Here is a 26,402-nt window from a genome sequence, read left to right on the forward strand (position 1 = left end):
AAAACAAGAGCACAAAGAATGGTTGGGGGAATTAAGAATTGTAAGGTCTTATACTATATATGAAGTAGTATAATACTATCTGAAGGTAGGCTCTGATTAAAGATGTACATTGTGAACTCAAGGGTAACCACTAAACTTTTTTTTTAACATCTTTATTGGAGTATAATTGCTTTACAGTGGTGTGTTAGGTTCTGCTTTATAACAAAGTGAATCAGCTATACATATACATATATCCCCATATCTCCTCCCTCTTGCGTCTCCCTCCCACCCTCCCTATCCCTCCCCTCTAGGTGGTCACAAAGCACTGAGCTGATCTCCCTGTGCTATGCGGCTGCTTCCCACTAGCTATCTGTTTTACATTTGGTAGTGTATATATGTCCATGCCACTCTCTCACTTTGTCCCAGCTTACCCTTCCCCCTCCCCATGTTGAATTGCCCTCTATTTAGGTTAGATGATACTAGTTTTCAATTTTTGTGATGAAATAAACTTTCATTTATTTAACTAAAAAACAATAAGTATATTTAAGTCAAAATATTACATAAATACTGGTAGAGATAGCACAGGACTGAAAGAAATCATGAAGGTTTTATGTGAATGGCCAAAGTTTAGGAAACAATCTTGTACAATGTAGAGTCTATTCCTGGCCAGCCCAGGACATTCAGTTGTCTATATATGATCTGTAAAACCTCTACATATAATCTGTAAAATGTGACTGTTCAGAGTTTAACTCTAACTTCAATAGGGCCATTGCAACATAAATGCTTCCATTTCTGGCCACAAAAGACTGGATTCAGCCACAGTTGGCCAGCAAGGGGTATGACCGTCAAGGTCTGTCAAAGTCATCCTATGTCATGAACTGAGATGACCACACCTTTGGGGCCAGGGGAAAATGCTTGCCGTTTCTGAATCTAGAAGTAATTTGGGGGCATTCTGGGTGGGAGAACTGAGGGAGAACCAACATGGAAAAAATTGGGATGATGAAAAATGAGGAGTATATGACCAAATTCCTGAATTACATCCTAGAGGCCAAACAGCATAATAAGCTCTGGAATAGGACTATTTGGCCTTGAATCCTGCTTTAGGCATCTTCTAGCTCTATGATCCAGGATAAATTACTTAACCTTCTATAGTTTAGTTTCTTTGTCTGTAAACATGTTAATAATAGTCACTACTTTAAAGGCTTTCTGTGGGGCACATACTAAATATCAATACTAGATTAACATTAGCTATATTCATCATTGTCCACATTTTTATCACCGTCACTGTCACAGAATGATGATGCTCAGAGGTGAATGGAGATATATGTGTGATTTTAATCCAGAAGAGACGCTAATAAATTGAGACCTGGAGTCCGAGAGCATGCAGAAGACAGTGTACGGCTGAACTAATCAGGATTAGGTTAAAAATTGCCAAATTATCCTGCAGGCAGGCTTTCCTAAGAATCCTTTCCATAAAGGACCAATCGCAGTGGACAATGTCATAGTCACTCCACTGACGCTGGACAATCTTATAGCTACGTTTCTTTTAAAGGCTTCTAAGAACATGGTTAATAAATGGATAAATATTGTTATCTCCGTTTTTGCCAATGATGTCACTTCTATCTGGTTAATCATTGTTTTTATAACATAGCATTAAGACATTTTTCCTGCATTTTTTTTTTTCCCATGCAGTGGTTAGGGCCTGAGTAGGCAAAGAAAAAAGGAGAAAATGCCTCTAAGTAGACTTTTTGTTTTTCCTTTTTGCAATCATGCTGATTTCTATTCCCTGAGGTTTCTACTCACATACATTCTGATGATGGGTAAATTAGCAATAACGTAGATCAGTGTTTTGAACTTGAGCATTAATCTGTGCCTTGTTTTTTCCTTCATATACCTCTTCAAAAAACTTAAGAAATCTATAAGCAATAATTTTTAACTTTTTTGAGGGATTGAAAATGCCATTTGAAAATCTATTGAAAGCTGTAGAGTATATCCCCAGAAAGATAAATGTTCCCACATTTAAAGAGAAAATGTTATGCACAGTTTCATGGGGTTCATGGACCCCTTGAAGTCTACTAACCCCAGGTTAAACATCTCTATTGTAAGGACAAATAAACCATTGGCCAACCTGGGACTACAAAGAAAATGCAGAAAGTGTAAGTGAACAAGTTCCCTGATCTCTGGGGCACAAATGTCTGTGAAAGCAAAAGGTGGAACAGAATTGCTTTTATTTTAAAATTATTGATAGGAAGTTGAATAACTATCTGTTTTTCTCTAGGTTTATATCTTTAGAATATAGCATCATTATTAAAAATGCTGTGGATCTTAAACAGAGAGTAAGATTACCATCACAACCTAGAATTTGTGAGACCAATCACAGAGAGAGAGCCTGTGAATGACAACAGGTGAGAACCATTGAAAGTTTCTGACCATCTAGTTCAAATCATTCATAGAACAGACAATTCATTTTATACCTGTGCCAAAAAAGGTTAATTTTGTAAGATCACAAAGCTAGTTAGTGGCCGAGCCAAACACTCTGTCCCAAATCCTAGGCTGGGATTTTTGTCACTATATTATATGACCTCTGCAAAAACATGTCATAGTGAGATAAAGTTCACAGCCAACCAAATATTACTTCTGTGTAGAGTTATGCACTGACAAAAGAAGGGTATAGGTCATTTGGCATTTTAAAAGAGATAAATAAGGAATTTAAATTGAAAGCAAGATTTCAAGATGTGTATTGCTTGCCGTAAAACCATTTAACCTAATCAAACTTAATCTGATATGTTTTTTTCCACTGGCCTGGACTGTAATGTACTTTTCCTCAATTCTGTTAGAGTACTTTTGCTCAGTCTGGTGTTCCACAGAACACTTTTCTCTCAATATTCTTAGTGAACCAAAGATTTTGTGGTCAAATAAGTTTGGGAAATGTCCCATGTTGTAGACTGTGTTTGGTGTGTGTTAAAAAGTGGCAAGCAGCCGCATAGCACAGGGAGATCAGCTCGGTGCTCTGTGTCCACCTAGAGGGGTGGGATAGGGAGGTGGGAGGGAGACTCAAGAGGGAGGAGATATGGGGGATATATGTATATGTATAGCTGATTCACTTTGTTATACAGCAGAAACTAACACAGCATTGTAAAGCAATTATACTCCAATAAAGATGTTTAAAAAAAAACGCATATAAGAAGATTAAATGTTTTAGGAAGTCCTGCAGTAAAACATAAGAGCGAAAATCTTGTTTGGCTTTAAGTCTGTATTTCCCAAAGTCACTACACATCAGAACACTTCTTTAATGCAACGCCTGTTAAAATCCCTCACAATGGATGCTCTGCAGCACATGTTATGAAGAACTCTGCTGTAGCTTTACAAATCTTCAGTCTAAGCTCCCGTTTTCCAATGATTGTTGGAAACGCAGAGCAACTATTTTATGAAAGCCTGCTGCCTTGGCATACTCTGCTCTCCAATTCAGTTACATAAACAATGCTAACTAAAACCACCGCTATTTCTGTTTCAAGCTTTACTCTCGCCATTACACTGGCTTGAGGTCCTGCCATCTTAACTCATCCATCACCCCACCATTTCCATGTCAGAAATATATTGTATGGAAATAATCATATATGTGAACAATTATTTAATTTATTTGATAATGAAAAATTGGAAACAACAATCTCTTATAAGAGGGGGATGGATAAGTAAATTATCCTTGTAATGACATGTTGGACAGCTATCAAAGATCATAGTTTAATTTTTTTTAATTTTTAAACATTTTTTTAATACTTAAAATTTAATTTTTAAAAATTTTTAAAAATTTAACAAAAAAATTTTTTTTTTTTTTGGCTGCATTGGGTCTTCTTTGCTGCACGCGGGCTTTCTCTAGTTGTGGCGAGCGGGGGCTACTCTTCGTTGCAGTTCACAGCCTTCTCATTGCGGTAGCTTCTCTTGTTGTGGAGCATGGGCTCCAGGGCACGCGGGCTTCAGTAGTTGTGGCGTGTGAGCTCAGTAGTTGTGGCTCGTGGGCTCTAGAGCGCAGGGTCAGTAGTTGTGGCACACGGGCTTAGTTGCTTCACGGCATGTGGGATCTTCCCAGACCAGGGCTCGAACCCATGTCCCCTGCATTGGCAGGCAGATTCTTAACCACTGCGCTGCCAGGGAAGTCCCCACAGTTTTCTTTTCTTTATTGAAGTATAGTTGATTAACAGTATTGTGTTAGTTTCAGGTGTACAGAATAGCGACTCAGTTATTTTTTCTGATAATATTCCATTATAGGTTATTACAAGATACAGAATATAATTCCCTGTGCTGTACAGTAAATCCTTGTTGCTTATCTATTTTATGTATAGGAGTTTGTATCTGTTAATCCTATACTCCTAATTTGTCCCTCCCCCACCCCATTTCCCCTTTGGTAACTTTTTCTATGTCTGTGACTGTGCTTCTGTTTTACATATAGATTTACTTCTATTATTTTTTAGATTCCACATATAAGTGATATCATATTATATTTGTCTTTCTCTGTCTGACTTCACTAAGTATAATAATCTCTAGGTCTATCCATGTTGCTGCAAATGGCAATATTTCATTCTTTTTATGGCTGAGTAATATTCCATTGTGTGTATATATATTTATATATATATATATATACACACCACATCTTCTTAGGCCAATCATCTGTTGATGGGAACTTGGGTTGTTTACATGTCTTGGCTATTGTAAATAATGCTATGAACATTGGGGTGCATGTATCTTTTTGAATTAGAGTTTTTGCTTTTTCTGGATATATGCCCAGGAGTGGGATTGCTGGATCATATGGTAGTTCTATTTTTAGTTTTTTAAGGAACTTCCATATTGTTTTCCATAGTGGCTACACCAATTTACATTCCCACAAACAGTGTATGAGGGTTTCCTTTTCTCCACACCCTCTCCAGCATTTATTATTTGTAGACTTTTTGTTGACGGCCATTCTGACCAGTGTGAGGTGATATCTCATTGTCATTTTGATTTGCATTCCTCTAATAACTGGCGATGTTGAGCGTTTTTTCATGTGCCTGTTGGCTATCTAAAGATCACATTTTTCAAAGACCACTTAATGATATGGAAAAGCCCATGTAATGTTTTTAGTGACATATATAAGATAAAAGATTATATTGGGAGCATCAATCCAATTTTGTTTTATATATGTGATTTTTTACCCAACATACACCCAGACACATACCCACCCACCCATACACATATACATGTATACCTACATATCAAAATTTGAAGGAAATACCTTAATATGTTCAGGTATTTATCTCTGAGAAGACTAAAAACATTTTTTTATACTTTTAAGTATTTTTAAAATATGTTCTTTTTAAAACAATAACAAAAATACTATTAAATAATTGGTTTTCCGTCTTTGGCTCAAACAGGAAATGGACAGGTGTTCAAATATGGGCTCAGTCCTCATACATATTTCATCCAAACAGAGATTAACAAGTAGTTTTGTTTCCTTTGCCTCCAAATTGCTGTTCTTATTTCCTCTAATTCAGCCTTCCATGAAGCTGATAAGACTCCTTCCCTGGAATTGCTTAAGATCATTTTTTTACACACTAAGCTTTGAAAACTAAGATGTATTTACAAATTGATTTTGGAAGACTATTTATACTTTAAAAAAGATTTATATTACTTTCTTATAGAATATGATCTTTATAGGTAATACAAAATAATATATATGCAATTCTGTACAGTGGGTTCTCCACATAGAAGCACCCTTGAAATAAAAGGATGAAATGGACTTCAAACTCTAATACCCATGACTTCTAAGTTGCTGAGCATTTGTACAGCCTTTTTTCCCTTAACTATAGTCGTGATAGTTTTTATGGTAGAAAAAGTTGATCAGATGTATTTAAAGGAATAAGAGGAAGTTTGTGAGATCATAAAAGCAGATTTTTTTTTTTAATAAAGGAGAAGTTTTACTGCCTGCCAGAACAAAACTTAATAGCTTATTTAGGTAGATGATATAATCAAACTCACTATAATGTATTATCTTAAATGTTTTGCCTAAAATAAAAAATATTAGATATATGAAGAAATAGAAAAATGTGACTAATCATCATGAAAATAAAGCAACCACAAGAAACAGCTCCCAGATGACTCAGATGTTGGAATTAGCAGATGCTGATTTTAAATTAGCTATTATAAATATACTTAAGAATCTAAAAGAAAAGATTTATATAGGAAATGTACAGTGGTAAATCTCATCAGAAAAATGGAAACTATGAAAACCAAGTGGAATTCTAGAACTAACAAGTATACTTATAAAATTTTAAAAATGATTGTATTGTATTAACAGCAGATTGGATAATGAAAAAAAAAAGTCAGTGAACTTGAAGATAAAAAAGTAGAAATTAACCAATCTGAAGAACAGAGGCAAAAAAAAATTTTTAAATGGTATTTTCTTAGTGACTCATGGGACCATATAAACTGGTCTAATGAAAGAGTAATTGAAGGCACAGAAGTGGAGGGATTGAATAAGGCAGTAAAATACATCTAAAAAATTAATGACCTAAAGTTTCCCAAATTTGGTAAACAAAAACAACAACAACAAAAACAATGAATCCACAAGCACATCATGGTCAACTGCTGAGAATCAAAAATAAAATGAAAATGATGCAGAACTATTCACTTAATTCAGTTCTCCAAACTTAAATACCTCTATTCTCAACACAATTCCCTATTTTTAAAATTACTTCAAGGATCCTATATGAGGGATCCTTGATAAACATGATAATTTAACCAATCAGGAAAGTAAAGAGCCTGAAGTCAAATCAAAACTTGCCAAACTTCAAATCCAGTACCCTTATGTACTACTATATTTTAGAAAGTAAAAAGACCATTTTCTTTTTCCTTTTAGAATTTAAGATGACAAATAACTTAGAAAAAAAATCTAAGTGTGGATTGGCTGTTTCTTCTATGGAGTTTTTCAACTCTTGGTTGATGTTGGTCCAAACACTGCCTTCACCTCCTCCAGGCCATAAGCTCCACACAAGTAAGGGATATTTTTTCTTCCTTACTCAGGGATATATTCATAGGGCCTAGAGGAGTGACTGGCATATGGCAGATAATCAATGAATAAATGAAAGAACGAGATAAAAATGAAAGCAAATATTTCCATGATGTTGGTTTATATCATATTTGGCATTTGTTTTGTTAACAAACCAGACATAATGTTTTCAAGTGTTACCCTGAACTGTTGTAATGATCATCTTTTTTTAAACATCTTAAAGCAGTCCATACTAGATAATAAACCTACTGGCCCAAGGTCAGAATTTTAAATAGGTCAGTAACTGTTATTATATTCACTACTCACCTAGATATTATTTCACCTGGAGGGAAAAAAAATGACCATCAAGTCTCTAGATCCCATTGATACCTCTAATTCCATTGGTCTCTTCTTGCTGGGGCAGTTTTTTCCACAATTTATATTTTACTTCCCGTAAAGTCCTGAGAAGTCTATAAGGTGACTTATTGTATCCAAGTTCATTAACATTCCTATTGGTACACTAATAGTTATGTGCATTGTTTCAAAATTAGGTGCATTATACTATCAATCAGAGTCTAACCAGGAAAGCAGAAACCACTTTAAGATTTTTCCACAGATTGAAGTTAATTTAGGGAAATTATTACACAGGTGATGGAATTTCTAAGAACCACAGAGGGAGTGATAAGATAATCCAAAGTTAAACAACAGAAAACCACTACCATCTGTGGGCTAGAAAGATGAAACATTTAGCAGTATTATTGCCTAGAGGGTCATCAGATGGAAGGTGGAACTAAATGAACCTGTCAAGCAATGGAACTGAGGAGTTGGAGCCGCAGAGGAGAATTAACTGCTGAGAAGCTGCCTCCAGCAGAGACACAGGAGGAGAAATGTCCTGGCTTTTCTCTTCCACCCCATTCAATCTCCTTCCACTGTCTTCCTTTGTCAAAACTCAGCCAGAAGACAGCTGATATAGGATCCTGGGAAACAGACTGCTTGGCTCAGGCTCCTCCTCTAGTAGAGAGCTGAGCTGAAGAAGGACAAGGAATGGAGACAATATGCCTAAGTGCCCAGCCACAGAACCTATAGGTACAGTGATTGTTTCCAAAATGGAAAGCACTTTCTCAAAGGTTGTATGTAGCTTCAACTATTCGATGCCATGTCTCAATGGTTCCACAATTCCAATCAGTTACTTTTTGGTGGGGGAAACTTTACAGGACTGACCATTAGAAACTAGAAAATTCTTTAAAAATAGAAATGACCTAATGCAGTTCTTGCTTATATCATCATGGATTTTTAGGTATTTAATTGAAATATGCCAACAAAATGACTTTTGATATGTTCCATTTTCCAAGTTTATGAGCCACAAAAATCTTATCTTTCTGCCAGCATAGGCTACTGCTGTAGTAGTTTCTTAATCTGAAAAATGTAATGAAAAGGAAATACATCATGCTGTGAAAGCTTTTAAACTTGCATTACTGTAGGACTAACTCTAAAGATTCTTTAAGATTCAGAAAAGCAAGAAAACCCAAGAGGAACTTAAATGCTTGAATCCTTATCTCTGATATTGTGGATCATGTCATTGGACACTCCAGAAAATGAATATGTCTTGAAGTGGATAGAGTGTGTGATTAAATCCAAGAGTAGGGTAAGTATGATATAATAATGCTTGACAAGTGTTGAAGAGTTTAAATAGCAAGCAAGGAAGAAAATGGTTTCCTGCAGCATAAGGAGTCAGAACTTGAAGTACCAAAATGGGATTGGCAAATGGAAACATTTGAATGACTTTCTAGAAACATTTCCTAATGGAGTCATAAGGTAGGACAGTGGAATTGGTTTTCCAGAGGGAAGTGATTGGGGCAGAGGTTTTTGAAGTAAACAAAAGAAAGGACATCTGAGAATACACCACAGGGAATATACCCCTGGAGTCAGCTATTATTAACTCTTTTCTTTAGTTCCAGTAATGACAATGTTACATCAGCAGAGGGCTGTTCAATGAAGTATATGTACACACACTATCTTATTCAATTCTCAGATGAGAAGCTAGGGTTCAGAGAGGTTAAAAATGGCTTGTTCAAAGTGCACACTTGGTAAGTGTTAGAGCTGTCTCCAACCCAGGCTCTCATTCAACCTTGAATACTCTTCCCTACTATAGTAACAGAGCCTTGGGATCAGGAAGAGTCACAACAAATAGAAGCTATGGTTGATACTGAAAGAAAACCATATTCTTGGACTTCATGTAGACTTATCTACAAGAAGAGGAAAATACAGCCCCTTTCGAAACATCTAGAGAAGTGTAACAACCAGGGTTCTTGGTTTTAGAGAACAAAATAAACTCTGAATAGTTTAGGCAGAAAGGGGTTTATTACAGAGCATGAAGTAGCTTACAGAATGCATCAGAGGCTAGAGAACTAAGTAGTCCTTAGAATTTGTGGGATCTGGGGCAAGAGTACAAGTAGGTACTCACATAACATCTCTAAATATTAACACTTAAACATAAGCTTCGAACTATTAAATGAAATATGTGCTATGTTCCCACCTTGAGAAATTTACCTTCAAAATGACATTGGAAGGTCAAGATTGACTAGAATTCTCAGACTCCTTTGGGTTGCTCAACAAAGCATAGTGGCATGAGAAAAGCATGACCCCAGCCCCCAATCCAGGTTCCCAATCTTTCTCTTCCCATTTCTGGCTCCATTCTAAGCTGCAGGGGACCCTCATCTGCATATCTGTGGATGCTGTAGCACACATGTCCAAGCTCTATGTATACCCCTGGCAACAAGCTGCCCTCACGCCTAAAGGTGTCCCACTGGCAGTGTGGTCCACTGGAGAATAGCCCCAGGGTAGAGGCCCACACAGGCCCTTGCAGAAAGCTCAGGGCTATTTGAGTAAGGAATCCGGGTCCATGTTCCCAGGGCACAATCTGGGGCTAGAAATCCAGTTAAGTTTGTCCTGTTGACCCCACATACTTCTCACTCAGTGTTTTTTGTTTGTTTGTTTTGTTTTTTGTGGGGGAGGGGAGGTGGCCAGAGGAGAGCCAGAGCAAGAGCCTCTAAAGTATGGGTCCCAGAACAGGATCGCATCTTGCCTGGAACTAAAGGTGGAACCAAGCGTAGGTCCTGCTCGTTCAGGAACAATGGCCTGATGAATTGCCCAACCACACCAGGGACTTGTTAAGAGAAACCTGTCTGCCGTAGACACCTGCTGTTCTGTGCCTTTGATGCCAGGTCCTGGCCTGTAAAACCTTCCTCACTGCTGCCTCAGGAGAACCAAACACTTCTGCAGTAGTGTTTGCTTGAAGGTCCAGTCTCTTCATATAAGGCTTCTATCTCACATTGCTGATTTCTGCATTTCAAGTTTTGTGCGGGCATATCTGCTTAGTGGAACCTAAATCGGTGTGGAAACTTAGCTGCAAACGTAATATGGTCTTTACCGCTTCCATTACTCAGGAAAACATATTAGGTTGAAATGAGTGACCACAGGAGACCAAACCTTTTGCAACATCTTTGGAAAAATCCATTTATTGATAAAAATGATACAAATAGAAATGACTTGGATACATATTGCTTTTTTTTTTTTTTTCCTTCATGGCAAAACCACCATTATGGATTTACTGGTCGTGGCTATTTGGAGCACCCTGCTGTAAAGGATTCTGAGGCTTTCTCTGGACTCAGTGAGAAAAAGCACTTCTAATTTTCGATATCTGCCATGGTTATGGGAGGGACCAGGGGTGATGCCCAGGCCAATTTTGGAGACAGGGCTGTTTTAGCCATATGTAAGTTAGCACTGAGTAAGATTTTGTTAAAAGAATGGATAAACTATAAATAAGTGAATTATTAAGGTACTAAGCTAGTACCCTAAGCAGGAATTAAAGTGATTCTGAGTTTTTTCACCCCATAATCCTAATCCATTTAATTTTATCTGTTACCACAGTGAGTTAGAGAAGAAAACAGATACAATAAAGGAGGATCAAAGGAGGTGACATTTGTAAAAGTTAAGGAGGCAGAGAGGTTTCTCATGTAACTGAAGGAGAGAAAAATGATAAATATTGGACAGAGGGTCAAGATTCTCTTGACCTTCTTCCCAGTCTCTCCAGGGTCAGATAAGGTAATGCTACCTGCTGTAAAAAACGAATCCCTATATTTTGTGGCTTAACATGATAGAAATTTATTCTTTTTCCCATAGTAATCTGATGTAGGTTCTTCTTGTCCGTGGGGGAAGGTGGCTTAGGCTGATGAAGTCTTTAACCTCAAACATGAGCTATAATATTGCCTCAGGCATCAACAAGTAGAAAGCATATGGCAGAAGGAAGTGGGAGAAAAAGGCACTTCTTTTTAACCACTTTAATTCAAGAAGTGACACGCATCACTTTTGCTCATATTTCTTTGGTGAGAACCAGTCATTTGTCCCCACCTAGATGCAAGGAGGAGGTTGGAACACATAATGTCTGTTTGGACAGCTGCTTCCCAGCAATAGCTCTGTATCATTCCTACTCAAAGTATGGTCTATGCGCCAGCAACATCAGCATCACCTAGGAGTTTGTTCGAAATGTGCATTTTTTTTTAATTTAAAAATATTTTATTGCTAAAGGATGCTAACCATCATCTGAGCCTTCAAGGAGTCGTAAGCTTTTTGCAGTGGTAACATCAAAGATCACTGGTCACAGATCACCATAACAAATATAATAATAATGAAAAGGTTTGACATATTGCGAGAATTACCAAAATGTTCCAAGAGACATGAAGTGAGCAAATGCTGTTGGAAAAATGATCCCGATAGACTTGTTTGAGGCAGGATTGCCACAAACGTTCAGTTTGTTAAAAACACGATATCTGCAAAGTGCAATCAAGCAAAGCACAAGACGAGGTATGCCTGTATATAAAGAAATGCACATTCTCGGGCTCCACCCAGGATTACTGAATTAGGACGGCTGAGGGTGGGGCCCAGAAAGCTGTGTTTTAAGAAGCTCTCCAGGACTCTGTTCGTGAAAGGAACCTGGTTTTTCTGGCTTCTAGATTCTAACCATAGATCTGCAATGATTATGTTTTCTGAACCTCAAATCAGTCTCTACAGTCTGTCCAAGGGTTGGGGGACCACTTCAGAGGCTGAAAGGTAGTCAAGAAGATGTAGCTAGCATGCCAAAACGGAAGGATTCTGAGGGATTTCAATCATCGGTGGGGTCAACAGAGTCAAATTCTTTCTCCTTCCACGTTTTCAGATGCGCAGATGTATCTCATTGCCTCATCTCTCACACTTCTCTTATAAGATCGCTCTTCATCGCACTTGATGATGCTCTCTGGAATATGGATGCAAGCCATTGGGATCAGCCCACTGAGTTCTGATAAGCTACTGACGTATTTAATTTTACTGCTGAACTTTGAACTTATAAAAGGTCGTGTAATTGCAAGGACTGTTCTGATGAACCAAGATGGATGAACAATGATGAATGATTTTAAGTTCTTCCACAACCGTCTGTCAATCATCTGGTAGCATTTCTTCATCCACCCTAGCCCTGGCATCTTCCGTCTTGGGGTTGCACCGTTGAAGTACACAATCATACAGTCTTCAGCTACCATCAACTCTAATGTACTTATTACATATAGGAAAAGATTTTCCATGACATAGTGGTAATCCGCCCGACTGCTGTCTGGCAAAAAACAGGCAGCAAACACAATGATGGCATTTAGGCCATCCCCGTAGTATCCTCCATGAGAAATGACTCTCCTGTAGGGTTCGATGACCTTCATGTCAATCCGCTGCTCCTGTTCTCCAATCACCACGGTCCTCCACAGCCGGTTGTCCTCTCGCTCCTCTTCTGCCCTATATTCCGGAATAGACTCTGACTCTTGGCCAGAATCTTTGTTGGCTGTGTGATCCTCATGCCCAGTGTACTCAAAAGAATCTGCTTCATCGGGGGTATCGAGTTCATCCACATTGATATCAATTTCATCTGGACTGTCCAAGTTATCATCAGAGAGAATAGACCCTTCACTTTGATCCAGAGACAGATTGATATTTGGGGCTGTGAGTTTGATTCTCTGAGGATGACTGCCATTAAGATCCAGAGAATTAGGAGGTTCAGGCCTCATGTCTGCAGCACTGGGACTCAGCATTCCCTCCTCAAAGGGGATGTCCATTCCCACATCCTCTGACAGTAGTCCTTTTGTTCTTAGTTTCCTTGTCCTGGGCTCAAGAAACTCTGTCTCCTCCTCCATTTCCGTTTCAGGGATTATGTTTTTCTGAGAAGACTGTGGTGAGAGCATTTCGCATTCATTGTCATGGGTGACAGCCTGCAACATAACTGTATCGGGGCCAGCGCTGCCTCGGCTCATGCTCTTCCACGACTGGCTGCCCAGACCAGAGGCTTCCTCTCGTGCCGAAGATTCTAGAGGCTTCATTTCTCCCAGAATCTGCATTTGGGGGCCCTTGCCCAAGCTGTGATCAGAGGCTGGCTCCCCAGCCTCGCCGGACCATCCAGGCCCTGAGTCCCTAATCTCCGATGATGGGTCACCAACCTCACTACGGCCCAAGACCATCCAACTCTGGTCTTGCCTAGGGCTTCCAAAAGATGATCTCTTATCATCTTTGGAAGACATTCTCTCTGCAGAAAGATGGTTTCTTTCACTTAAGGAAGCAGGTTGATGTGTGTCCGGGAAGCTTGCTAACTGAGTTCCTGGCAGCCCCGTTTCTTCGGAATCTATGTGAAACTCTTCTAATTCCGATGCGATTTCTCTTGCCTCACAGGCCTCTGGCTCTGGGGGAGAATTTTCTTCGTGGCGCAGTGGTTAAGAATCCGCCTGCCAATGTAGGGGACAAGGGTTTGATCACTGGTCCAGGAAGATCCCACATGCTGCGGAGCAACTAAGCCTGCATGCCACAACTACTGAGCCCGCGCATCTAGAGCCATGCTCTGCAACAAGAGAAGCCACCGCAATGAGAAGCCCGAGCACTGCAACGAAGAGTAGCCCCCGCTCGCCGCAACTAGAGAAAGCCCACGTGCAGCAACAAAGACCCAACGCAGCCAAAAAATTAATTAAAAAAAAAAAAATTTAAAAAGTATATTTAAAAAAAAAAAAGCTCTCCACAGGATTCCCGTGTATGCTGAAGTTCAAAAAGCCCTGATCTTTGGCGGACCTCTTGGCACTTTACCCTACTGCCTGTAGTGACTGCATTCCAGTGCACCAGTATTTGAAGCCCCTCCCTGCAGGAGGGTTATACTTCCTACTCCCTTAAAAGTCATCCAGGCAGAGGTTCTAGGGACCAACATATGCTTTAGTACTTCCTCTCCTTCCTTCTGTCACTATGAACTGCAATGACCAGATAATAGCTGTTCTGTGTGCCTAGATCCTGGAGTGAGGAAGGCAGGCAACATAGAGCAGAGCTCAAGCTGACCTGCAGTGGACATGTGGCATGAGAAAGAAAGAGACATTTGTTGTTTTAAGCTTTGGACCTTGGGGGTTGTCCATCACTATAGCACTATCCTGACTGATATGCCCCCTTTCTCCAACCTATAACACTGACCATGACTTTTTATGAATGGCTTTGTAAAGCTTTTCTCCATGGGGTTCTTTCCTCCTTTGTGCTATGCTAAAAAATTTGGCATGCTATCCCCAAGTGGATGGTGGTTCTTGGTGTTTGTACACTTACCATTCTCCCTCTTTTATTCTTTTTCACTCTTACTTCAAGTATTGATGGTGTCTAGAAACCTTGACCATTAGTACTGCAGAATTCTTATCTCAAGTTTGATTTGGCATTGGTGACCCTGATTTTTCCATTTTTAACATTTGTGAAAAGAATCACGCAAAACATCACCTATGTAGGTTCTTGCTCCATTTTCAAGGTCCCAGTCAATCTATTGTCTTTCTCTTCCAGGTTCAAGAGTTTAAGCTCAATTGGGTGACAATGATTTGATATCTTGAGATTCTGACTCAAGGGATTCAAAGACAAATTGAGTCACAAAGAGCTCAGACTGTTAGATTAGAAGGATGTCTTCTTACGTGGCCTGCTAAAATTGAATTTCAATTTGGTCAGCACATACACTAACATATATTGAATATGATTGGCAGCAGGCAGCAGCATAGATAACTCTGGAGTCATATATTTGGGGCTGGGGTAGCAATATGTGCTTTTATTTGGGGAGGTGGTAGTAAATTTACCTACCTAATTTTGTTAAGTTTAGGGTAGTATTAGTATGATGACATTGTGTTTCCTGAGTGTGGATCCCTGGTCACTGAGGGGCGGGAGAGGCAGGAGGGGCAGGTAGCTTGAGATTAAAATTAGGACATAACCAACATACAGTAAAATATTAACTATCCATCTCGAACATTAAGGAAATGAGTTGTTCTGGTTACAAAGTTCATACGTATAAAAATAGGTTCCTTTAAACTATTTTTGGTGAACATCTTTGAAAATGTATATATATTTCCCAGCTTTTTTAAATAGAACATTCTAATTTGATCTTGTCTTGATGACTCAATCATAAATTATTCTAGAGGGCTGTAATAGAGCCTGTTGAGTGCAGGGCTCTGTGTTGGAGTTCCAGTATCAACTTTTCAGAGGTTTTCTGTCTTCTTCATCAACTCTTGCACTGCCAGCTGTCACTTTTTTTTTTTTTCTTTTTTTAAACATCTTTATTGGAGTATAATTGCTTTACAATGGTGTGTTAGTTTCTGCTTTATAACAAAGTGAATCAGTTATACATATACATATGTTCCCATATCTTTTCCCTCTTGCATCTCCCTCCCTCCCACCCTCCCTATCCCACCCCTCTAGGTGGTCACAAAGCACCGAGCTGATCTCCCTGTGCTATGTGGCTGCTTCCCACTAGCTATCTATTTTACATTTGGTAGTGTATATATGTCCATGACACTCTCTCACCCTGTCACATCTCACCCCTCCCCCTCCCCATATCCTCAAGTCCATTCTCTAGTAGGTCTGTGTCTTTATTCCCGTCTTGCCACTAGGTTCTTCATGACCCTCTTCTTTTTTTTTTTTTTCCTTAGATTCCATATATATGTGTTAGCATACTGTATTTGTTTTTCTCTTTCTGACTTACTTCACTCTGTATGACAGACTCTAACTCCATCCACCTCATTACAAATACCTCCATTTCATTTCTTTTTATGGCTGAGTAATATTCCATTGTATATATGTGCCACATCTTCTTTATCCATTCATCCGATGATGGACACTTAGGTTGCTTCCATGTCCTGGCTATTGTAAATAGAGCTGCAATGAACATTTTGGTACATGACTCTTTTTGAATTATGGTTTTCTCAGGGTATATGCCCAGTAGTGGGATTGCTGGGTCGTATGGTAGTTCTATTTGTAGTTTTTTAAGGAACCTCCATACTGTTCTCCATAGTGGCTGTATCAATTTACATTCCCACCAACAGTGCAAGAGTGTTCCCTTTCCTCCACACCCTCTCCAGCATTTATTGTTTCTAGATTTTTTGATGATGGCCATTCTGACCGGTGTGAGATGATATCTCATTGTAGTTTTGATTTGCATTTCTCTAATGATTAATGATGTTGAGCATTCTTTCATGTGTCTGTTGGCCATCTGTATATCTTCTTTGGAGAAATGTCTATTTAGGTCTTCTGCCCGTTTTTGGATTGGGTTGTTTGTTTTTTTGTTATTGAGCTGCATGAGCTGCTTGTAAATCTTGGAGATTAATCCTTTGTCAGTTGCTTCATTTGCAAATATTTTCTCCCATTCTGAGGGTTGTCTTTTGGTCTTGTTTATGGTTTCCTTTGCTGTGCAAAAGCTTTTAAGTTTCATTAGGTCCCATTTGTTTATTTGTGTTTTTATTTCCATTTCTCTAGGGGCTGGGTCAAAAAGGATCTTGCTGTGATTTATGTCATAGAGTGTTCTGCCTATGTTTTCCTCTAAGAGTTTGATAGTGTCTGGCCTTACACTTAGGTCTTTAATCCATTTTGAGTTTATTTTTGTGTATGGTGTCAGGGAGTGTTCTAATTTCATACTTTTACATGTATCTGTCCAATTTTCCCAGCACCACTTATTGAAGAGGCTGTCTTTTCTCCACTGTATATGCTTGCCTCCTTTATCAAAGATAAGGTGACCATATGTGCGTGGGTTTATCTCTGGGCTTTCTATCCTGTTCCATTGATCTATATTTCTGTTTTTGTGCCAGTACCAAACTGTCTTGATTACTGTAGCTTTGTAATATAGTCTGAAGTCAGGGAGCCTGATTCCTCCAGCTCCATTTTTCATTCTCAAGATTGCTTTGGCTATTCGGGGTCTTTTGTGTCTCCATACAAATTGTGAAATTTTTTGTTCTAGTTCTGTGAAAAATGCCTGTGGTAGTTTGATAGGGATTGCATTGAATCTGTAGATTGCTTTGGGTAGTAGAGTCATTTTCACAATGTTGATTCTTCCAATCCAAGAACATGGTATATCTCTCCATCTATTTGTATCATCTTTAATTTCTTTCATCACTGTCCTATAATTTTCTGCATACAGGTCTTTTGTCTCCTTAGGTAGGTTTATTCCTAGATATTTTATTCTTTTTGTTGCAATGGTAAATGGGAGTATTTTCTTAATTTCACATTCAGATTTTTCATCATTAGTGTATAGGAATGCAAGAGATTTCTGTGCATTAATTTTGTATGCTGCTACTTTACCAAATTCATTGATTAGCTCTAGTAGTTTTCTGGTAGCATCTTTAGGATTCTCTATGTATAGTATCATGTCATCTGCAAACAGTCACAGCTTTACTTCTTCTTTTCCAATTTGGATTCCTTTTATTTATTTTTCTTCTCTGATTGCTGTGGCTAACACTTCCAAAACTATGTTGAATAATAGTGGTGACAGTGGGCAACCTTGTCTTGTTCCTGATCTAAGTGGAAATGGTTTCAGTTTTTCACCATTGAGGACAATGTTGGCTGTGGGTTTGTCATATATGGCCTTTATTATGTTGAGGAAAGTTCCCTCTATGCCTACTTTCTGCAGGGCTTTTATCATAAATGGGTGTTGAATTTTGTCAAAAGCTTTCTCTGCATCTATTGAGATGATCATATGGTTTTTCTCCTTCAATTTGTTAATATGATGTATCACATTGATTGATTTGCATATATTGAAAAATCCTTGCATTCCTGGAATAAACCCCACTTGATCATGGTGTATAATCCTTTTAATGTGCTGTTGGATTCTGTTTGCTAGTATTTTGTTGAGGATTTTTGCATCTATGTTCATCAGTGATATTGGCCTGTAGTTTTCTTTCTTTGTGACGTCTTTGTCTGGTTTTGGTATCAGGGTGATGGTGGCCTCGTAGAATGAGTTGGGGAGTGTTCCTCCCTCTGCAATATTTTGGAAGAGTTTGAGAAGGATAGGTGTTAGCTCTTCTCTAAATGTTTGATAGAATTTGCCTGTGAAGCCGTCTGGTCCTGGGCTTTTGTTTGTTGGAAGATTTTTAATCAGAGTTTCAATTTCAGTGCTTGTGATTGGTCTGTTCATATTTTCTATTTCTTCCTGGTTCAGTTTCGGCAGGTTGTGCATTTCTAAGAATCTGTCCATTTCTTCCAGGTTGTCCATTTTATTGGCATAGAGTTGCTTGTAGTAATCTCTCATGATCGTTTGTATGTCTGCAGTGTCAGTGGTTACTTCTCCTTTTTCATTTCTAATTCTACTGATTTGAGTCTTCTTCCTTTTTCTCTTGATGAGTCTGGCTAATGGTTTATCAATTTTGTTTATCTTCTCGAAGAACCAGCTTTTAGTTTCATTGATTTTTGCTATTGTTTCCTTCATTTCTTTTTCATTTATTTCTGATCTGATCTTTATGATTTCGTTCCTTCTGCTAGCTTTGGGTTTTTTTGCTCTTCTTTCTCTAATTGCTTTAGGTGCAAGGTTAGGTTGTTTATTCAAGATGTTTCCTGTTTCTTGATGTAGGCTTGTATTGCTATAAACTTCCCTCTTAGAACTGCTTTTGCTGCATCTCATAGGTTTTGGGTCGTCGTGTCTCCATTGTCATTTGTTTCTAGGTATTTTTTGATTTCTCCTTTGATTTCTTCAGTGATCACTTCGTTATTAAGTAGTGTATTGTGTAGCCTCCATGTGTTTGTATTTTTTACAGATCTTTTCCTGTAATTGATATCTAGTCTCATAGCGTTGTGGTCGGAAAAGATACTTGATATGATTTCAATTTTCTTAAATTTACCAAGGCTTGATTTGTGACCCAAGATATGATCTATCCTGGAGAATGTTCCATGAGCACTTGAGAAAAATGTGTATTCTGTTGTTTTTGGGTGGAATGTCCTATAAATATCAATTAAGTCCATCTTGTTTAATGTATCATTTAAAGCTTGTGTTTCCTTATTTATTTTCATTTTGGATGATCTGTCCATTGGTGAAAGTGGGGTGTTAAAGTCCCCTACTATGATTGTGTTACTGTCGATTTCCCCTTTTATGGCTGTTAGTATTTGCCTTATGTATTGAGGTGCTCCTATGTTGGGTGCATAAATATTTATAATTGTTATACTTTCCTCTTGGATCGATCCCTTGATCATTATATAGCGTCCTTCTTTGTCTCTTGTAATAGTCTTTATTTTAAAGTCTATTTTGTCTGATATGAGAATTGCTACTCCAGCTTCTTTTGATTTCCATTTGCATGGAATATCTTTTTCCATCCCCTCACTTTGAGTCTGTATGTGTCTCTAGGTCTGAAGTGGGTCTCTTGTAGACAGCATATATATGGGTCTTGTTTTTGTATCCATTCAGCCAGTCTGTGTCTTTTGGTGGGAGCATTTAATTCATTTACATTCAAGGTAATTATCAATATGTATGTTCCTATTCCCATTTTCTTAAATATTTCGGGTTTGTTACTGTAGGTGTTTTACTTCTCTTGTGTTTCTTGCCTAGAGAAGTTCCTTTAGCATTTGTTGTAAAGCTGGTTTGGTGGTGCTGAACTCTCTCAGCTTTTGCTTGTCTGTAAAGGTTTTAATTTCTCCGTCAAATCTCAATGAGATCCTTGCTGGGTAGAGTAACCTTGGTTGTAGGTTTTTCTCCTTCATCACTTTAAGTATATCCTGCCACTCCCTTCTGGCTTGCAGAGTTTCTGCTGAAAGATCAGATGTTAACCTTATGGGGATTCCCTTGTGTGTTATTTGTTGTTTTTCCCTTGCTGCTTTTAATCTGTTTTCTTTATATTTAATTTTTGATAGTTTGATTAATATGTGTCTTGGCATGTTTCTCCTTGGATTTATCCTGTATGGGACTCTCTGTGCTTCCAGGACTTGATTAACTATTTCCTTTCCCATATTAGGGAAGTTTTCAACTATAATCTCTTCAAATATTTTGTCAGTCTCTTTCTTTTTCTCTTCTTCTTCTGGGACCCCTATAATTCGAATGTTGGTGCGTTTAATGTGGTCCCAGAGGTCTCTGAGACTGTCCTCAGTTCTTTTCATTCTTTTTTCTTTATTCTGCTCTGCAGTAGTTATTTCCACTATTTTATCTTCCAGGTCACTTATCCGTTCTTCTGCCTCAGTCATTCTGCCATTGATCCCATCTAGAGTACTTTTAAATTTAATTTATTGTGTTTTTCATCGTTGCTTGGTTCCTCTTTAGTTCTTCTACGTCCTTGTTAAATGTTTCTTGCATTTTGTCTATTCTATTTCCAAGATTTTGGATCATCTTTACTATCATTATTCTGAATTCTTTTTCAGGTAGACTGCCTATTTCCTCTTCATTTGTTAGGTCTGGTGTGTTTTGACCCTGCTCCTTCACCTGCTGTGTGTTTTTTTGTCTTCTCATTTTGCTTATCTTACTGTGTTTGGGGTCTCCTTTTCACAGGCTGCAGGTTCGTAGTTCCTGTTGTTTCTGGTATCTGTCCCCAGTGGCTAAGGTTGGTTCAGTGGGTTGTGTAGGCTTCCTGGTGGAGGGGACTAGTGCCTGTGTTCTGGTGGATGAGGTTGGATCTTGTCTTTCTGGTGGGCACGTCCACGTCTGGTGGTGTGTTTTGGGGTGTCTGTGGCCTTATTATGATTTTAGGCAGCCTCTCTGCTAATGGATGGGGCTGTGTTCCTGTCTTGCTAGTTGTTTTGCATAGGGTGTCCAGCACTGTAGCTTGCTTGTCGTTGAATGAAGCTGGGTCTTGATGTTGAGATGGAGATCTCTGAGAGATTTTCACCATTTGGTATTACGTGGAGCTGGAAGGTCTCTTGTGGACCAGTGTTCTGAAGTTGGCTCTCCCACCTCAGAGGCACAGCCCTGATGCCTGGCTGGAGCACCAAGAGCCTTTCATCCACACGGCTCAGAATAAAAGGGAGAAAAAAATAGAAAGAAAGAAAGAAAGAGGATAAAATAAAATAAAATAAAACTATTATAATAAAAAATAAGAAAAAAAAATTAAGAATAAATTTATTCAGAAAAAAATTTTTTTAAATAGATTTATTAATTTTTCATAATACAAATAAGAAAAAAATTAAGAAAAAATTTATTAAGAAAAAAAATTTTAATTTTTAAAAATAAAAAATATGAAAAAACTTATTAAAATTTTTTTGTTAATTTCTAAAAATTGGAAATAAGGAAAAAATTATTAAGGAAACATTTATTAGGAAAAAAAATTTTTTTAAGTAAAAAAAGAAGAAAAAAAAAAACCAAAAAAAACGGACGGACCTAACCCTAGGACTAATGGTGAAAGCAAAGCTATACAGACAAAATCTCACCCAGAAGCATACACATATACACTCACAAAAAAAAGGAAAAGGGGAAAAATTAATATATCCTGCTCCCAAAGTCCACCTCCTGAATTTGGGATGATTCGTTGTCTATTCAGGTATTCAACAGATGCAGGCACATCAAGTTGTTTGTGGAGCTTTAATCCGCTGCTTCTGAGGCTGCTGGGAGAAATTTCCCTTTCTCTTCTTTGTTCATACAGCTCCCAGGGTTCAGGTTTGGATTTGGACCCGCCTCTGCCTGTAGGTCTCCTGAGGGCGTCTGTTCCCCGCCCAGACAGGACGGGGTTAAAGGAGCAGCTGCTTCGGGGGCTCTGGCTCACTCAGGCAGGGGGGGAGGGAGGGGTACGGAGGAGGCGGGGCGAGCCTGCGGCGGCAGAGGCCTGTGTGACGTTGCAGCAGCCTGAGGCAGGCTGTGCGTTCTCCCGGGTAAGTTGTCCCCGGATCACGGGAGCCTGGCGGTGGTGGGCTGCACCAGCTCCCGGGCGGGGCGGTGTGGAGAGTGACCTGTGCTCGCACACAGGCTTCCTGGTGGCGGCAGCAGCAGCCTTAGCGTCTCCTGCCCGTCTCTGGGGTCCGCGCTGATAGCCGCGGCTCGCGCCGGTCTGTGGAGTTCGTTTAGGTGGCACTCTGAATCCCCTCTCCTTGCGCGCCGCGAAACAAAGAGGCAAGAAAAAGTCTCTTGCCTCTTCGGCAGCTGAAGACTTTTTCCCGGACTCCCTCCCAGCCAGCTGTGGTGTGCTAACCCCTTCAGGCTGTGTTCACGCCGCCAACCCCAGTCCTCTCCCTGCGATCCGACCGAAGCCCGAGCCTCAGCTCCCAGCCCCCGCCCGCCCCGGCGGGTGAGCAGACAAGCCTCTCGGGCTGGTGAGTGCTGGTCGGCACCGATCCTCTGTGCGGGAATCTCTCCGCTTTGCCCTCTGCACCCCTGTGGCTGCGCTCTCCTCCGTGGCTCCAAAGCTTCCCCCCTCTGCCACCCGCGGTCTCTGCCCGCGAAGGGGCTTCCTAGTGTGTGGAAACCTTTCCTCCTTCACGGCTCCCTCCCACTGGTGCAGGTCCCATCCCTATTCTTTTGTCTCTGTTATTTCTTTTTTCTTTTGCCCTACCCGGGTACGTGGGGAGTTTCTTGCCTTTTGGGAGGTCTGACGTCTTCTGCCAGCGTTCAGTGGGTGTTCTGTAGGAGCAGTCCCACGTGTAGATGTATTTCTACTGTGTCTGTGGGAAGGAGGGTGATCTCCGTGTCTTACTCTTCCGCCATCTTGCCTCATCCTCCCCAGCTGTCACTTTTTGATGCTGCCTGTGTGTGTCTCCTAGGTGACCTGCTGCCTCCAGGATACCTTGGACTGGGAAACTAGATAATCACGCTCATTAAAGTTGTACCTAAAATATAAGTAAATTGACTACAAACGTGAGCTCAGGAACATTCCTATATGAATAAAGTGCATGAGCTGTATTATATCACCTTAGCCTGATCAATAGCCTGACTCTCTCCCCCTTTCTCTCTCTCTTCCTTCCTTCCTTCTTTCCTTCCTCCCTCCCTCCCTCCACCCCTCCCTCCCTTCCTTCCTTCCTTCTTTCCTTCCTCCCTCCCTCCATCCCTCCCTCCCTTTCTTCCTTCTTTCCTTTCTCTTTCTACTTCAGGAAACTGAGTGAAGGTTTCTTTTGTTTTTTTGAAATCAGGCCTATTTTGAACATGGATGATAGAATATTGACTACAGGTGGGATGCCATAGCTATATGAGGCTAATGAGAAAACTAGACATAATGCTTTGCATTTTTAGAGCCCTTTAAACTGCTCAGAATGTTCTCCCTACTGGCATTTGCATCTGTCATTTTGGTATAATGCTAATATTGAATCACTTTTGTAGTCATAATGGCTATAAACTTGTCTTAACCTTGCTAATAAGCAAAAATGTCTTAACTTACAGAGAAGAAGTAAAAATATCTAACCTATTGCTTGTTTTATTCTTTCTAAACACTTGCCCTTTCTTTTTCTAGGCTGCACGGTCTTATGAAAAAGACCTAAAGTCATCACCTCTTGCTTAGTCTACAGGTACCTAAGGTGGGTAACTACTATAGGCCCCTCTCTCCTATTTGGTTCTATGCATGAATGATAAGATGGGGTAAAAGTGTAGAGAAGGTACATAATTATGATAAGAAAGTGGTAGGAACACAAAGAGGGGCATTAAATCAATGCAACAATTAGAATTTTGTGTACATAATTCCTTCTGAAAGGCTCTTCAAAGCTCTCGCTTTGTTGGCAGTTATAGAGCTTTATATTCTTTGAGCAACTGGATTGTTAAAATGTGTGTAATGATAAAGGAATTGACCCCTGCCAACCTGTGCTTCAAATGGGCTTGTTTAGTGCTGGGAGAAAACCATTTGGCCACACACAGAAGAAGAGATGTGCCCCTTTCAATTCTTCCACTGACAGATGTGGAAGGTATGATTTATCACATAAGGCCAAGACCTTTTACGTGTTTGGGATTACAGCGAACATTCCAGACCTCTTCTGTGCTCCTTTTTCTCTGTGTTGAGCCATAATCTGCGGGTCTACTGCAGGGATGCAGAGAGAACAGAAAAATGTTTTTGAGGTAGCAGCGGTGGAGGGTTGTAGATGACTTGTTAGAGCTATAAAAGCTGGGCATGGAGACTCAGAAACCAATGGAGGCCACCTGACTGGGATGGGGGCGTGAGGGGCCATACAGAGTATGAAAGGAAACAACCATTAAATGAAAACTATTCATTATTTCCATATGATAGCATTCCTGATGGTGGACTCAGCCTCGGGGGCTGTCTTCTGGGCTCTAGGCCCCAGTAGAAGACTAAGGGGCAGATGGGCTGCAGGAGCAATTAAACCCTACTTGGGCCTGTTTCATGGAGTTTGAAGAGCAGGAGTTGGTTTCTTTGTTTGTTTTTTGGGCTGCACCGTGACACGCAGGATCTTAGTTCCCCGATCAGGAATTGAACCCGCACCCCCTGCAGTGGAAGCATGAAGCATTAACTACTGGACTGCCAGGGAAGTCCTAAGAGTTGGTTTTCTATTCATCCATTCATCCATCCTTTCCACATAGAGGCCAGAATATTTTCCCCAACTGCACATCTGGTCATGTGACTTTCAAATCCTTTCCTGGCTTTTTCATCAGGGTGAGTCCCGGGAGGTGCGGCCTCCCTGGTCCTGTGTAATGGGGCTTGGCCACTTCTGTGGTGACATCTCTTCTCTCTTCCTCCCACCTCCTTATACACCCTACACTCCTGTCCACAAGTTTTGTTCAGTAACTTGAAAGAAATCATGCTTTCTCTTGCCTCTGGGGCTTTGATAAAGTTGTTTCTTCCCCTTTATTCTCCATCCTTTGCTTTCATGACCACTAATCTTCCATCACTTCCCTCAGGAGGTCTCACTTTAGGGGAGTATTGGGTCCCAGCATTAAGTGCTCTCATAGCACCCTCTAGTCTTCCACCAGAGTCCAGGGGTAAGTGTTACTGTCTTTAATGCATCTGTCTTCCCACTATAATCTAAGCTCCTTAAGGGCATAGATGGTACCTATAATATCTAGCATAGAGTTTGCCACATAACAAGAATTTAGCCAATAGTTGTACAAAAATGTATGACCAAGATTGGCAATCTACTTTAAAGATTGGGTTTTGTTGTTAAGCTATTTGTATCTGTATTCCAGCATCATCATTTATTAAATGCATGACTTCGGACAATTTACTACACCTACCTGGCCTTGGATTCCTTGTCATTTTTTTTTTAAGTTTTTAAAGTCATGTTTATTGAAATTGAATTTACATTCAGTAAAACTCACTCCAAAATTTGACAAATGCAATCCTCACCATAATCAAAGTGTAGAACAGTTCTTCGACACCCCCACCACCCCAAAACCCTATACAACAAACCCCTCCCTGATCCTTAGGATCCTTGTCTTTTAAATAGGAATAATAGTATGTATTTCCTTGGATATAATTAAATGAGGTAACACATGTCAAGCACCTAGACTAGTGCCTAGCACATAGAATACACTTAGTATCGATGGTTATAATTAAATGTCTTCTACATGCTCAGGGCTCTAGACTTAAACCTGTGGTGGAATATAAAATTCCATAATCTACGAGTCACTATAGGGGCTGACTTAATCCCTCTAAACCATATAGATGGCTCTCTAAGGTAAGCTGAATATGAACATAGACTCTGGGAGACATCTTGCCCTCAATCTGGTTTAGGGGCTCAGGACTTCAATTTCCCTTCTGATCTGGCATGATCTCCTTAACAAGCCTAACTCCTCCCCATTCGTGAGGTCAAATCACCACTAGAGTTTGTGTCTTGTTCCCTTGTGTCTTTATTTCTTTTCCAGGACCCTGGTACTTCTGAGAATGGGGCCTGCATTTGTCACCAGCAGACCCCCCTTCTCATAGCCTGATGACTAGAGTTCTATTCCTAAAGCCCAGGCCCCACTGGGGCCATGCTAACTCTCTGTGCTCACCACCTATTTATATTATCTTTGTCTGGAATGCTCATCACCACGTCCTACCTGCCTGACTTTTTGGCCCCCTCTGCCTGGACTGCTACCTCTTCCCTGCATGGATTCCACCCCTGCTGGACTGTCAGAAATATAGCCAGATCTGCCTCCCATTGTTTACTTCACCCTATTTTGTATAATAAAGTCCCTCAAACTAAGACTCTCTTCTCAGTTTTATCTTGCCACAACCCAAACTCC

The 26,402-nt window shown here is 39.8% G+C and overlaps 2 protein-coding genes across 4 annotated transcripts in view; one reads left to right on the forward strand and one right to left on the reverse strand.

Moving 5' to 3' along the window:
* Positions 1–26,402, forward strand: part of METTL15 (methyltransferase 15, mitochondrial 12S rRNA N4-cytidine) — a 372,683-nt gene that overhangs the window by 240,508 nt on the left and 105,773 nt on the right. For 2 of the 3 annotated variants that reach the window (XM_082476638.1, XM_082476639.1), the window contains exon 7: positions 23,683–23,746. The exons of the other annotated variant lie outside the window; for it this stretch is intronic. In XM_082476638.1, coding sequence (XP_082332764.1) covers positions 23,683–23,699 — 17 coding nt within the window. In that variant the 3' untranslated portion in view covers positions 23,700–23,746. The remainder of the gene's footprint in view (positions 1–23,682; positions 23,747–26,402) is intronic. 3 annotated transcript variants of the gene reach the window in all.
* Positions 12,037–13,719, reverse strand: LOC309668020 (protein prune homolog 2-like). The gene has a single exon (XM_082477183.1). The coding sequence runs from the start codon at positions 13,588–13,590 to the stop codon at positions 12,184–12,186; it is 1,407 nt and encodes a 468-aa protein (XP_082333309.1). The 5' UTR covers positions 13,591–13,719; the 3' UTR covers positions 12,037–12,183.

This window comes from Balaenoptera physalus (genome assembly GCF_965194825.1).
Source record: "Balaenoptera physalus genome assembly, chromosome: 10".
Lineage (NCBI taxonomy): Eukaryota > Metazoa > Chordata > Mammalia > Artiodactyla > Balaenopteridae > Balaenoptera > Balaenoptera physalus.